The sequence below is a fragment of the Dunckerocampus dactyliophorus genome, chromosome 8 (assembly GCF_027744805.1).
Source record: "Dunckerocampus dactyliophorus isolate RoL2022-P2 chromosome 8, RoL_Ddac_1.1, whole genome shotgun sequence".
Classification (NCBI taxonomy): Eukaryota; Metazoa; Chordata; class Actinopteri; order Syngnathiformes; family Syngnathidae; genus Dunckerocampus; species Dunckerocampus dactyliophorus.
Window position 1 is genome coordinate 26,635,703 of NC_072826.1, and position 15,757 is coordinate 26,651,459.

Here is a 15,757-nt window from a genome sequence, read left to right on the forward strand (position 1 = left end):
GGGAAAAAAGTCATAAATAATTACAAGAAGAAAATTTAAATGAAGAGAAAGAAGTTGAAATAATTGTAAAATGTAAAAAAAAAAAAAAAACAGCAGAAATTGAAAAGACAGCAGTCATTTTCGGAGAATAAAGTCAAAATATTAGGAGGAAAAATTCGTATTCTAATAACAAAAAGTCTAAATTTCACAAGAATAAACTTGTAATATTATGAGGAAAAATAATGTCATTTTAGTAGCATAGAGTTCAAATATTTTTTTAAAACACATTATTTTTTTTAAAGTTGTGACATTATGAGAAACAAACAAAACCAGATAAAGGAAAATTAGGTTGGGGAAAAGTTATAATATTATGGGAATAAATTCAAAATATTCAAGGAATAATGTCATAATATTACAAAAAGAAAATGCACAAAGATTATTTAAGGAGAAATATTTTCAAATATTTTTTTAAAAAACAGTGAAAATGGGAAAAAAAGAACAAAGGGTGAAGTTGATATTAATAACAGGCATTTTCACCTATATCACAAAGCTGAGACGTAGTTTATTTTCTCAAAATATATATAACTTCTTAGCATATCTACATGTGTTGCTTTAAAAAATATCAAAGTGGCAAAAACGCATCCTGTAGTTTTTCACTGTGTGGCCCTCGCTGGAAAAAATCTGGACACCCCTGGTCTAAGGTCTGATCGTTTACTCGATTAATCCAAGCAACAATCAACAATATGGGGAATATTCTCATTGCTTGCAGAGGCAAACAAGTCTTGTATTAAATACAATATGAACTTGTAAACACAGTCATTCAAATATTAGTGTTCTGGTACTTATGCATGTTCAAATTCATTTTCTTCATATTCCGGTCGGGTGCATGCTCCCATTTACGTGTTTTTATGAGCTCATATTGAGGTTGATACAGGCATATGCCAGGGGTTTCAATCGGGTTTTTAATATCCGGGAAATGACCGTGATTTGAAATTGGCAGTTTGACAAAGTTGTTTATGCGATGTCTCCAAAGTTTGGACAATATTTACCATATTCTGGTTAATACAGGAATATTGTGTGCATGAAAACGTACTCAGGGACAACTCATGGACGTTGATGGACATGATCTTGGTGTCTGTGACGCTCATGTGACCGTTGTCGCAAACATTGTGACCATGTTAAAGCTAGAAAGACTGAGCTGTCCCCAGGCTAAAAAGACGGAAACCATACATCCAAAATGTGACAGAAACTTTCAAAGGGAAAGATGGCTGAGGAATTTTGGGAGTATCAGAAGTGAGGACGGCAAGATGTTTTTTTTAAGCAAGATGTTTGTGTTATTCCGGAACAATTGAAGATGAATCTGCAATTGCATCCATTCCTGGCCCATTCTAGTAAATTTGTGTTTCCAATTAGAAAATTCCTGGAAATGTTGTCGCTCTACTTATAGATGCTGCTTTTGCTGCTTTCCTGACACACAGGTCTTTCTTTGTCTTTGCTCTGGTGACAACTTGTATGAGGCCATGTCGCACATGTTTAAAGTGTGACAAATTCCATCCTGCAGTCTCATGGCTCAAATCCGTCATCAGCGTCAACCAATCACAGCCTTGCGGTAACATGAGCCTCTTCTGCCAAGTCTTAAGCTTCTGAAAATGCATTGGGACTTGTTAACGAGTTCGTTTTGGCATGTTGATGAAATCACTGCCCACACAGACCAATCCCATGTCCTGTCCATATAGCAGGGTTTGTATTTAGCCCCTATCCATTGACACCAATATATTTCATAAATGCAAATCCAGCAGCAGCAGAGGAGGAGGAGGCTGAGGGAAAGAGGAGGAGGCGAAAGATCACGCTGCAAATATGGAAGCACTTAGGGCCTCACAGCCTTTAAAGGGTTAAAGATAACTACAGGATAAGCGCAGCTCGTTTATCACAAATGTGACGTTGCTGTGAAATGCTAAGGTTTTCCTACTAAAGATCAGTGTGGGAAAGCCAAGCAGGAACCTCCTCTGCTCCTCCGTGCACATCTCCTCAGGTGTTGCCGTCAGGAGAAGCCCACAAAAGGATCAAGAAAATCATCCCATCAAGATCTACATCCTCTGCATCCATCCCAGTCTTCTTCATCTCCACCTTGTGCAACGTCATCCTCAGCTTGCCGCTTCTGGACTTCCTGCAGATGTCGGCAGCCCGGCGCTGAGTCGGGCGCCCACCAGCAGCCTAGATGCGTTTGTCACTCCTCGCCATTGTGATGTCCATGCTTTGCGACATGCTGAGGATCGAGCGCGGCGCCGCGCGCAGGTCGGCTGGTGAGTAGCACGGATAAACGTGACTTTACGGGATGGCATTCTGCACAAACAGACTTCTTCAATCTTTATGCCGTAGAGTTAAGGCGTGAAGAGCGTCCTTGCGGTTCTCACAAGGTTTTTGCGGCATTTATCACCAAAGCCATTCTTCCTGAGGGGCCATCATAAATCAATTAAGATGGATGATTACTTCAAAAAGAGCTCAAAGGAAGAAAAGTGCAGATAAAAGTCTACTCAACCTCTTGATGATTGTGCAGATAATAATTCAGATGTCACAGCGACTTTCGACCTGCTAGATCCTCTAACAGGCTCGGGGGGGCGGGAGGTGTCATTAAAGAGGTCGCCAGCGCCGCCTGACTCTTGTCTCACATAACGACTTGTGACAGACACCTTTCCAGTTAGCGCTACACATGCTAAAGTCTTCAACACGTAAACGCATCAGGCTGCTGCTCTTAGAAGGTACGACATGTACAGTATATATTTCTTCAACTACAATTACAACTAAATCAACTAAAAATATTCAGATGAAGAAAAAAATGTAACTTTTTCTCATGAATTCGACCCAAAAGGTTCAAGGAAAACCAAAACGTAGGAAAACCGAGGCCATTTTTCCCCTAGCAAATATTGTAAATCCAGTTCATCCGTTGCAGACACACAAAAATATGAACAAAATATACATTTTATCGAGAATAATTATAGTTTTACATGCAGGAAATAAATATAAATGAGGAATGAATAGAACTTACACTTCCTGTACATCCTGAATCTCACCTTCTTTATCAAATTGCTGCCGCTCGCAACTTTCTTTGACCCTATTTGGCCCTCATGGTTGTGTGATGCTCTACGAGACAGTTTAGAAAAACCAAAGCAAATTTTTGGAATCATACAAAAATTGTGGGGGGAAAGAAAACCGAGGTTGGGCTGTAGATAATGTTGCAATACCGAAAACATTTGTATTTTTTTATTACTTGATGTTTGTATGTAATGACCATTGACTTTTTGTTCAACTCAGAAAGTACAATTGTGTGTGACTTCAAACTATGAATCAACATTTCACCTTTTTCTCGTTACATAACGCCTTGCTTTCTTCATTTTTGCTGCATTTTTAGAATGCACTGTGGGCCAACGGAAACACTTTGGACACGCTGATAGTGAACACTTGTGTCGAACCGCTGGCTGCACACATATTAAGAAAAGAAACTAAGAAAATCCAATCATGTGGAACAGAAATGAAATGTTGGTTTACGTAAGTTATATTACTTAATAGCTAATGTGCACCACAGTAAATATTGTTTCATTAATCAATAAGTAATCATGTGACAGCTAGGCATGATAACCTCGGGCAAAAATATCACTGTTTTGTGGTATTATAATTACAGCTCTAAAATGCGTCATCTTGAAATATTTTTATCGAAAAGAGAAAAAAGTCACGTCAAAACAGTCATTTTTAAACCACATAATAGAACACTTTAAAGCAGAGGTGTCCAAACTTTTTCCAGCAAGGGCCACATAGTGAAAAATGAAAGAATGCAAGGGCGACTTTGATATTTTGTAAAGCAACACATAGAGATAAGCTAAGAAGCTACAGTATATGTAGCTCGAGAAAAAACTGCATTTCACCTTTGTAATACAGGTGATATGCTACTAAAAATGACGTGTAATACAAGTTTATTCTTGTAAAATTGAGACTTTTGTTCTTCATTTGTTTATGACTTTTTTCTTAATCTTTTGAGTTTATTGTCATAAAATTAGAGCTGCTTTTTTTTCCATTTCAACAATAATGTATTTTTTCTTTATTTCAACAGTGTTACCAAAATGATATTTTTCCTCATTTTACAAGTTTATTCTCATAAAATTGCAACTTTTTTCTCAATAGAAATGTTTTTTTTCTTTTAATGTTTGACTTTACTCTGGTCACATTTCTGCTGTGGATTTTTTCTGTAGAATTTTCCAAATATTTCAACTTTCTTTCTTATATTTTGACTTTATTTTCAACTTCATGCCACTAAAATGACATTTTTCCTCATACTATTACTTTATTCTTGTGAAATTATGGCTTTTTTCCTTGCTAGATTACAACTCTTCTCTTAATATTTTGATTTTGGATTGATTTTTACATTTTTAGACTGTGCTGCGGGCTGATAAAATCACAGCCGTGGGCAGCAAATGGCCCCCGGGCAGCACTTTGGATACCACTGCTTTAAAGTAAAGTGAAACATATGTATTTGAAATAAATAACAACCAAAAAAAGTGAATTATTTCTAAATAAATAATAAATAAAATGCAGTCGCCAGTGCAGTCTACTGTGGCTAATCCTGCAACTCAAGTCACAACACAATAAATATTTTCTTAGTTATAAAAAAAAAAGCAAAATGCAAATAAATGCAATCAAGTGGCTCAAGAAGATCACAATCTAAATAATAAAAAAATAAACTCATAATGTTACGTTATTATTTGTTAGTAGTGACTGTGCAGGTCGCACACTGAGACGTTCTTAAGCGGTTGTTGTTTGTTGTTCAGTGCAGAGTAAACCGTTTATACCACTTATGCTCCACTCCTGTCTCCTTCTCAATCACATCTCCACATTTAGTGACCCTCCACGTGAGTAATATGCCGACAGCGGGGCCGTACGGTGCCCCTCAATGCTAACGAGACAGTTTCAACACATCGAAGCAAAGTTCTGACAAAGTGTTTCCATGTAGTGGACCTATAAATTATTGCCGATAAACGATATTATTGTCAGCATCATTTTGAGACCATTTTCTCATGAATGTAGTGATAATATGTGGCATAATAATGAGTTGTTTTGTCGAGAGTATTTTACATTGGAATTGGAATGTCAAGAGCTTTTAAATGAAATTAAACAAAAACGAACAACATAAGTTCAACAAAAAAGACAAAAATACCCTAATGAAAGTAAAATGCACTCTCAGCCTCGTTTAGCAAAAATTGCACTTAAGTAGAAATCACAATCATAACCAAAAACAATAAAAAAATAAACCCCATCTCTTATTTAAAAAAAAAAGTCAATAAAAACACACACACAACATTAAAAACTATAAATAAAATGGAGTAGCAAGTCCCCATAGACAAAAGTGCACTTCAATGCAATTTAAGTTGTCACTATGCAATACGTACCCGGAACGCAATCGGTGTTGCGCATGCACGAGGACCACGTCACTTCCTCCTTCAGCAAATTTTTATGATAGCGCTTCTGCGACGTCACGTGCTGTGGTAGTTATTATTTTTTTAATGTATGAACATAAATGGTCATATATATAATATAATGCGCGGCTATTTTATGAATGACTCTTGCATGCAGATGTTTCTTTCGTCTTATGACATCCACCAAGACTGAGCTACGTAAAAACTTACGCTGTGCACATAGCGCAGACGTAAACGTCATATCTGGTCCCGTAGCCTGTGCATTAGTGTTGCCAAATGTGGTGTAAACAAATTATTATAGGAGTGTGAAGGTGACTATAGGGGTGTTATTTCATGTCTGGAGGGGCTCTAATAATAGTAAACATGGTGTCAGCCTTTTGTGTTTTATGTATGACTGGCAACATTTAAATTACACTACTTTATTTACCAAGCACACCTTCACTCAAACAGTGTGGCAAATGTCTTTATGCTATTTTGTGCTCATTTGTCATTATATAACAGCATAAAGTCTGAATTCACCAGTTAAAATAAAACAAAACTGCTAAGTGTTGAAGAAAATATTCTTTGACCCTTTGGTGAGCTACTAGGGGACCCCTGCCATAGTAACACCATCATAAGGCTGGACACACTATGTGTTTATGTTCATTAAACAACCACACACACAACCACATGACGGCAAAATTGGTGTGTGCTGAGCTGCTGTCCTGTTCGAATGAACCTCCTCAGATGAGAGATGTATTTTTTACCAAGCAGACGTACGTACGCACACCAAAACAACAAGCTGCCACTGGGGCCTGAAACACCTGAGAGCGCATCTGGTCTCGCTTTCTTCGGCTCTTAGAAGTCACACACTTGAAAGATGGATGTGAGCGCTGTCTCTTGCCAATACTACAACACGTTAAAAGGCGCTGGATGTTCTCTATTTATTTATACCCCAAAGTGTTTGATGTGCTTGACAGGCAAACGCACAGTGTCATGTCTTTGGCTCAAAGACCGTGATTTCATGTGATTTCTGGATTGGTTTAAACTATCTCAACAGATAGTTGGTTAAAAAAAAATGGTTAAAAAGCTATGGTTTAAAAAAGTTAAAGTGAGACATCTTCTCCAAAAAGAGTTGTTTCAGTGACAGCAAGTGAGTGCTCTTCACACTATTAGACAATCTTTGACGTTTTTCCTCTCTCCGTGAAGCAACAAGCTAGCAAAGGCACAAGTCTGTGTTTGCTCTACAACGTTTGAGCCTTGGGAAACTCGCCTTTGTGAGTATCTATGTGTACAAAGTGCTTCAAATAGCCATCTCAAATGGTCCTGAATTATTACTTTGAATGTGTTTGTAAACTTGATGGTGTGCTGTTAGTTAATGTATCGCCTGTGGTTTGGCTAGCTACATGTCCATTTATAGATGTTCAGTACCTGACGCATCATGCACGTCAAAGGTAGCTTAACGACAGCAAAAAAGTAAGCGTTTTGTATGGACTTTTCTTTATTGGTTGGCTGGGTGTCCAGCAGCATACACTCACGTGTTGTGAGCACAGCACACACTGGGAACAAAACTGATAAGTATTAATCCCACATATCTTTTATTTCAGTCTGATGTTTGAATGGGTTGAATTTGAGCATCACATTTTTTGTCCACTGACGATGGCTGTGTTTTAAGTCTGCATATTAATTTAATACCCAAATTGAAGGGGAAGGTTTATCAATCATGATAAAGCAGTAGCCGATGTACAAAAATACATCCAACCAATGATAAAGCCTCATTTTAGGGGGGAACCCCCTCTCACAGTGACAGCTGGTTTTCACCGCTGCGCCGTGCGGGGATTGGAACACTCTTAATGTACAAAATAATCATCAAACTTACTTATTTGTTCGTATGATGCACACAGAGCAATTACCAACTTCGTGCTGTGTATCCTTTCTGCCTGTTCTCCTAGCGCCGTGAAGCGTTCAGGTGCACTCGTAATTGCGAGTGGTAGGTGGTAATTGTTTTTCATTTTTATTTAGGTACCCACATTGCAATTGGCGTACCTCTCTTTGGGGACCTAGGATGTACAGCATACATGTAACACTGTTTCAAAAAAGCCCACCATCTTTACATGTTTATGGATAATGCTCCTCATGCGTCGAGATTGGACACTTTGTTCGCATCACAGCAAGGTGAACACAAGTTAATGCATGATGGTATGTTGTGACTGGAATTATAGGAGGCAAGCGATGAGGATTATGTAGACGCATCTTGGCAAAACGCCTTCCTTCTCTGTCGCAGAGGTAATTCCCATACCACCGCCAGCCGATTCAAAGTCAGGTGGAGGCGGTCCCACAAGCTGGCCTGTTACTTCGCTGATACGTAAACACTATCAGAAGCACTGACCTACATTTACAATTTCCATTCTGCTATCTGTTTAATGAAATGGTATTCCTTTCCTTTTTGGTAGTGTGCTTCTTGGCTGCACTGCTTCCGTTTTTGTCCAATCAGATTCAGCTTCTGAAGGCCCAGGCACCCAATGCATGGCCCGCGACTTCATTTTATACTTTAAGCATGCTTGATTAGTGCGCAAGGCTTAATTGCGGCTTTTAAGCCTGGGATTGTGTGTTTAGCATTTAGCTTGTTAGCTTCTGTGGCTAGTGAACAATGGCAATTGAAGAGAGAAAGGGGGAGTTCTGGAGCTGACTCTAATCTAATAATTACTACACACACTCCGAAATCGGTGGAGAATGTCAACATCAAGCTAGCAGGAAGATTTGGAGGGGAGGAGCGAGCCATGTGTTAAAAAATAGATTTTCATGGGCGTATCGATTACTCGCAGATTTTCGCCACTCGATGGCAGGCGTTGAATGTAAGTCCCACAAAAAGCAGAGGTCTATTCTACTTAAGTCTTCTGTCTGAAAGCACAGCCATGCTATCAGCCGTTAGCAAACATCACAACAGACGCAGCAAGAGGAAGTCAGACAAATGAGTCCAAAATCAACGTTCCCTTAAGGGATCATTTGACAAGTTTATTTGTGCACCTTCTTTGCACTGCCAGCGTCAGTAGCAGCATGGAGACTAGCATGGACGCTTGGTTGTGATGGATGGTTCGTCACTTTCATCCTGACGTTTACGAGCACCACTGATGCACATGGTGTGTTTCTAACGTGATGATGTCACACTCAAGCTGCAATGTGATACCAGCCAGTCTGGAAAAGTCAGGATCACGGATGGTTGCACTTTTCCACCCCATGAAATGTGAACAAACTAGAATGTCATACTGTCATTGTCGACTGTCATAGATCGTTCACCGATGCTTCATTCTCTGCATGGCCATGCAACACAGGAACTTGGCTTACTAACGTTTGATCCATCCATCCATTTTCTATGCCGCTTGTCCTCACTTGGGTCAGGGGGGGTATGCTGGAGCCTATCCCAGCTGACTTTGGATGAGAGGAAAAGTTTGATCTATTAATACAAAATCATATCATCCATCATCCAATCTGGAAAAGTTAGTGTGCACCTCATCAACTTCAAGCAATCTGATGCTTTAGGTTGCTGGCCTGGCATCAAGGGTTTGCATAAAGTGAATGTGAATGGATACACAGATGTTTGCATGAATTGTGTGTGAATCTGAATGGACAGAGACGTATGTGAATGGACAGACAGACATTTGCATGACGTGTGCATGTGAATGGACAGACCGATGTTTGCATACAGTGTGTATGCAAATAGCCAGACGGAGGTTTGCATAAAGTGTGTATGCTAATGGACAAACATATGTTTGCGTTAAGTATGTATGTCGTACGTGTCAAACTCAGGCCCAGAGGCCAAATCTGACCCGTACTGCAATTTCATGCGGCCCGTGGGACTGTTTGGAAAATAGCATTGAGTTGTCCCGCCTCAAGGACCTCATCAAAGAAAGTGCTTACAGCAATCTGCTTAATTAAGCGATTCCTCCAGTCTCTACTGCTCTGGGATTATTTAAAAGTGGAAACAATATTGGAAATAGCATGAAATTCACAACCAGTCTTAATAAGGGTGCCAGATTCAGACCAAAGGTCAAAATAATGTAACTGTATACGTCTAAAAACGGCACCACTTTAACTATTGCACCCTGTCTGTACAAAACAACACCTTAAAGAGGCATAAGACAGTCAAGTGATCATTTTAACTACAGCAATGCATGCTGGGAAAATACAAATACAATCCCGGCACTGCATGTGCGGGAACCGGGATAAAAGTTTTGTATGCTGCTTACTTACCTATTCGCCATTGTTAATGAGACATTTTCTCTACTATTTTTTCAGCCTGGATTATTCTCATGTTGGCAACTTCAAACGATCACACGTGTGTGTGTGTGTGTGTGTGTGTGTGTGTGTGTGTGTGTGTGTGTGTGCGCGCACTGATGATTCATATGAGTGTACTTCATTCACCATTTATGTGAAAAGGACAAGGAGGTTTTAAGGTTTTTAATACTTCTACTTGAAATATGCAGAAATACAAGTGTTGAAAATTTCAGGATGAATATTAAGAAAGATACAAAGTTGGGGGGTGAGGTGGGGAGCAATATCCAGTTGGGCCAACAACCTAAAGTAGGCTTTGGTTTTGGCCCCCTGTGTGATTGAGTTTGACACCCCTGATGTATGTGTGTGTGTGAATGGACAGGAATTTACAATATGTCTGCATGTGAATGGACAGACATGTTTCCATTAAGTGTGTATGTGAATGGACAGACAGATGTTTGCATAAAGTATATATGTGAATGGACGGACGTGCATAAAGTGTGTAGGCAAATGGACAGACAGGAGCTTGTATAAAGTGTGTGTGTGTGAGTGGACAGGAAGATGCTTGCATTTAATGTATGTGAATGTGAATGGACAGACAGACATTTACATAAAGTGCGTATGTACAGTAAACGGGCAGACACATGCTTGCTCAAAGAGACCAAACAAATCTACATCTTAAAAGACATTTGATGTGTGAAAGTCTCACAGGAAGAACAAGATTGAGGTTGGATGTTTGTGGAGGAAAGAGATTGTTGATTGACACGTCACCCCCACTGAGCCAGTCCTTCGTGCTTGGCCTCATCCCACCGGTGTAGGTGGGTTTGTGAATCATGTGAACAGCAGCATAGAGTCTTAATCGGCAAGTGACGAGAACGACATCAATCGGTCCTTAGATGTGGCTGAACGTATGACACAAACACGCATGAACACACAACACTGTGGCTGCTATTTTGGATCAGACATTCATAATCCAAAGAGCTCGTGGTGGGTGGGAAGGAACATCACCATGAATCTCATCAAGTGTTCCAGCAGCAGGAATAAGTCCTTGTGTAACATGTTCAGTGATGTCTTTGTCTCCTATTATACCATGCTGTCTTACTCCATGTCCTCCACAAAGTGAGAGTCCTCTTCCTCCCGCAGCTCACCAAGAGAAGTCAGGGGGTTGTCGGAATTGTCGGGAGTGTTCCCCCGACAACGGCTGCATACGCTGCAGCGAGCACCTCTTCCTCTTCCTGCAGCGGGACGGCATATCCCACCATGGAACGTGTCTCCACGCCTGTCCCGCTGGACACTTTGGCCAAAGGGGGCGGGACATCAACCGCTGCTTGAGTAGGTTGACATCGAGAGTTGTATCTCGTTCTAATGTGACGCTGGTGTAAAGTAGACTCGAGTATGCTTTGGTGTGTTGACAGAGTGTCGCTCAGTGGACTGCGAGCTCTGCTTCAGCAGGGACTTCTGCATCAAATGTAAGCCGGGCTTCCAGCTCCACAAAGGCCGATGTTTGAGCCACTGTCCTGAAGGAACCTTTGCACAAAACACTGACTGTCTGGGAGAGGAACACCACACTCATATTGAACCCTGGCCAACAATAGGTGAGTCCGTTCATGAAAACACTATTGTCACGAGAAGAACCCTATTGTTTTTTTTCTGAGGCATAATACCTGTCAGCCGATATTATCAGGCATTCCTAATTAAAACTCTTAAACACTTCAAGTTATCCGGTGAAAGGATTTGAAATGCCGTTTTGAAACTAACGTAAGCCGTTGAACCATCCATCCATTTCCTATACCATTTGTCCTCACTTGGGTCACGGGTAAGCTGGAGCCTATCCCAGCTGACTTCGGGCGAAAGGCGGGGTAGCCCTGAACAATTTGCGCACAAATAATTTCAATGTTTTTTTGCACTGTCCAGTGATGCACATCAATTACAGTAATCCAAGGGACTGCATCACAGCCATTCTGAGAAGACGAGGCTTTGATGCAAATGAGTGGCGGTTTGTTTCCAAAAACGCGTGAGCCTATAAGACGAAGGCGGGGGAGAAGCACACTTTACGTAATATGACAAAGTTCTGCAGAAAGGTTTTACTGTAATATTTATAAGTCATATTTTTACTGTATTCTCGCTAAATTACATCAATTTATTTACAATACAATTTATTTTGTATTGTTTGTTTTTTATGATATTACAACTTTTTTTTTTTAATTCTTTAATATTACGGCACTATGCTAGTAAAATGACATTCTTTTTTCTCATATTAGGGCGTTATTCTCATAAAATTGCAACTTTTTTCCGTGTTAGAATTCGACTCTGTTCTCCTAATATTTTGACACTTATTCTCTAAAGTTGCAGCTTTTTTCCCATTTTTTCCGTTTTTTTTTACATTTTCCAAGTATGTCAATTTTCCTGTTGTAATTATGACTTTATTCCCATAATTGTTTGACTTTATGTAAAACTGTAACTTTTTCCACAACCTAATTTTCAAAAAATGTAAACTTTATTCGTTGTGTTGTTTGTGATAATATTCTGACTTTTAAAAATATGATGTCTTTTTTTTTGGTAATTTTTCAACTTTATGCTACTAAATTGGCATTTTTCCTCATAAAGTTATTCATGTAAAATGATGACTTTTTCTTGTTAGATTACAACTTTCTTTCTCTTAATATTTTGACTTTATTCTTGTCAAATTACTGCTGATTTTGCCTTGTTTTTGTTTGTTTTTTTACTTAAATTATTTTTTTAGAATGCTAAAAAAATGTTCGGGGACCACAAAAGGCCCACGGCCCGCACTTTGGACACGACTGCCCGAGCAAATCAATATGGAGCAATCACAAACAGTTAGCAACATGTTAGAAAAGAGGCAAAAATGTCCATTACTGATTTCCAAAGCCAGAGCCGATATCTTGCAAATATCTTGTTTTGCCTAAAACACAATCTATAATAGGTCTGCTTATGTTTAATGTTTTATAGTTCGTAGTTCAAATTATAAATTCAAAATTATTTTTTCATTTTCCATTTTGCATGTTTTATGCACAAAAAACCTGTAAGTTAAGTTTCTTGTGTTGGTCTGTCACATTTTATTTCCCTCCCCTGATGGAGACGTAACCGACTTATACTTCCTTTCCCCGCAGATGACTGCCTCCTGGATCCGCTGGCCGAGTGGAGTGTGTGGAGTGTCTGCCTCCGAGACGGCGCTCCCTGTGGCTTCATGTGGGGCCGACAGAGGAGGACGTGGGGCATCACGATGCCCGGACCCTCACTCTGCCCGTCGCATAGCGAGACGCGGAGGTGCAGGATGAAGAAGTGTTCTGCAGGTGAGGACTGACTGGTGGTCTCGAGGAGCCTTTTTGGTCTTTATGAGTTATTGCTGTGACGGGGGGGTCAAAGGTTACTCCTGATGCCGTATGTTTTTGTGAGAAGAGTGATGGCATGCTGAGGGCGAGCGCTTCACCTCGAGATGCCTCAGCTGAGAGCCGCTAACATCTGGATCCAACTAGTAGGAACCTTCAGGAAGTAATGGGTTGCGCAAGAAGCCTACTACTGGGATTTGGGGAGGACGGAGAAATGTCAATCTCAGGAAGTCTGTCTGGGATGTGTCATCTTTTAACGACTCACTTTGGCCACTAGGGCATCATTGTCATCCTCGATGGGAAAACCCCAGCACTTCCTTCTTAGGGAATGATTGTCCCAAGTCATAGCAGGAATCCTAATGATTGTCACTGAGGTCCAATCTCATAGTTTTGGCTTCAGGACCTGCTATAGACTGACACTTATTTTGGGACAGTTTGTTTTCTGAGCACTGCTTTTGTTTGACCCCACCCAATGAGCAGACTGAGACCTGTGTCCCAAGAACGTCCATTTCCAGCTCACTATGATGGTGATGATGAGCTCGCTGTGTTGTTACTAGGAGGTGGTTTAGGTCACTTATGTCCCCACTCAAGGCCCAGGTCCAAAATGCACCGCCGCCACTGAATCATGAGCAGTTACAGTGGAACCTCAGTTAGCATACGCCTCGGGTAGTATATTTTTTGGTTTATGTTGAAAATACAAGCAATAATTTTGCCTCAGTTCACATTTCCCGATTAGCGTACAATATTGCAAGTGGCAGCATTTTGATAAAGGTGATGAACACAATTGAATTCAAGAAAGAACTCATAGCAAAACACCAACGTGGTGTCCGTGTTCATCTCGCTTCCACATAGTCGTCTTTGTCAACAATCCTGTCTTCAATCAAGGTAAAAGTAACCTTAATTGTTCATTTATCTTTTTTCATTTTCATCTTAATTTAAGTTTCCTTCGTCATTTATATTCATTTCCAGTTGTTTACTGCATGTAAAACTATAATCATAATAAAACTATTTTAAAAAAGTGTTTTATGTCAACAATTTTGGGTGTCGGATGAATTGGATTTACATTATTTCTTAAGGGAAAATATGTATTCGGTTAAGAGTACTGTCATGTTTCGCAGGACAGGAGCGAGTGTTTCCTGTCCTGCGCCCTTATTTTGGCGAGGTGTACTTCTGGTGTGGTGGAAGTTACAGCCGCGTCATGCCTGGTGTCCGCACAGCTGCGGGCAATCTGTATTAGCTGCGGTTAAAAGGCCAGCGCCAGCGTTTGTGCGGCGCTGGTTCATTGTTTATGTCATGGTTGATGAACCTCGTTGCTCTGCCAGTGCTGTCACCCAGACTTACCATATCAGTTACTTTTGAATTGTTTTTCCTTTGTCACTTTTAGTTTTGTTCCTGTTGCCTTGTGCAATAAATTATTTTTATTTCTGCACTTTGCCGCCTCGTCTCTGCATACCGGGGGTCAAGTCTCCGACAGCAGCAACCCCCGCCGTGACAAGTACGTTTCGGTTTGTGTCGGACCTTCTGGAATAAATTAATGATGCTTAATGATGTTCCACTGTGTGTGCTTATGATATCAATATGAGCAGTTATGCGTCCATTCATTTTTTTATACCGCTTGTCCTCTTTAGGCTCACAGGTAAGCTGGAGCCTAATGGGCAGTAATATGAATATAATATCAATATGAGCAGTTATTTTTACATTTTGCACTGTTGGTGTCAAGAAGATTCTAAGTAGATAAAAAGAAGAAATGGTAGGGAGACAAAAAAAATTTGAGTAAGCAATTTATTGCAAACAAGCATTAAAGTGAAATAGGCTATTCATCAGCTGATCAAAAGTTTAAGACCATAGCTCAAAAAAACCTGAATCCCCTCTAAAATAGAAATCAAATGTTGAAAAAAATTTGTCATTAATGAGTAGCTGCGCCATTCTTGTTAATCATCTGACAAATGGGTTTGGGCATGCTTGATGCCAGTGTATCCAGGAGACTAGTGGGAATGTTGCTCTCCGTGATGAAGATGGCTTCACGGAGGACATCAACTGTCTGGAAGTGATGTCCATTTTTGTAAACTTCCCTTACCACCCATCCACAAATGTCCTTCATTGGACTTTGAGCAGGATTGTCCAAAAGAGTGAGCTTATTCCTCTGGAAGAAGTGCTTTGTTAGGTGGCCATTGTGAACTGCAGTGTTGTCCTGTGTCATTACCACACAGACGAGGGCCTTCAGTCATGAGGGATGCCCCCTGCAACACCTTCACATAGCCAGTTGCTGTTTGACACCCCTGCACAACCTGAAGTGCCATTGTTCCTTTGAAGGATCACGAAGGCGCCCCCTTCACTGTGCCGCGTGGAAAACATCTCAGGTGGGATCTCCTTGTCATGCCAGTAACATTGGAAGTAGGGGTGTAACAATTCATTCACTACATCGATGCATTGATTTATAGTCCTACAATCCAACTACATCCATGTGTGTTTAGCAAGTTTCCATTCTGGACGGCATATATTCATCTAACATGGTTTAAAAAGGCAACCAATTGATTTAATCAATACTAGGAAATAAACCATAGGATTTATATGGATGTGTGTTTTTAAAGCACTTTTAATGACAAATATAAAGACGAAAAGGAAATTCAGTCTGTGTCTGTGACATCATCGTCTTCCGGATATGTGGTGGTCATGGGAGTTGTATTGGGCCTGTGAAATACGGTTTGGTTT

At 40.3% G+C, this 15,757-nt stretch overlaps 1 protein-coding gene across 1 annotated transcript in view; it reads left to right on the forward strand.

Annotated features, from left to right (window-relative positions):
- Positions 1-2,197: 2,197 nt before the first annotated feature.
- rspo4 (R-spondin 4) overlaps positions 2,198-15,757 on the forward strand; it is a 49,341-nt gene continuing 35,781 nt past the window's right edge. The window contains exons 1-4 of the mRNA XM_054784353.1: positions 2,198-2,282; positions 10,839-11,027; positions 11,111-11,290; positions 12,827-13,009. Coding sequence (XP_054640328.1) covers positions 2,198-2,282; positions 10,839-11,027; positions 11,111-11,290; positions 12,827-13,009 — 637 coding nt within the window. The remainder of the gene's footprint in view (positions 2,283-10,838; positions 11,028-11,110; positions 11,291-12,826; positions 13,010-15,757) is intronic.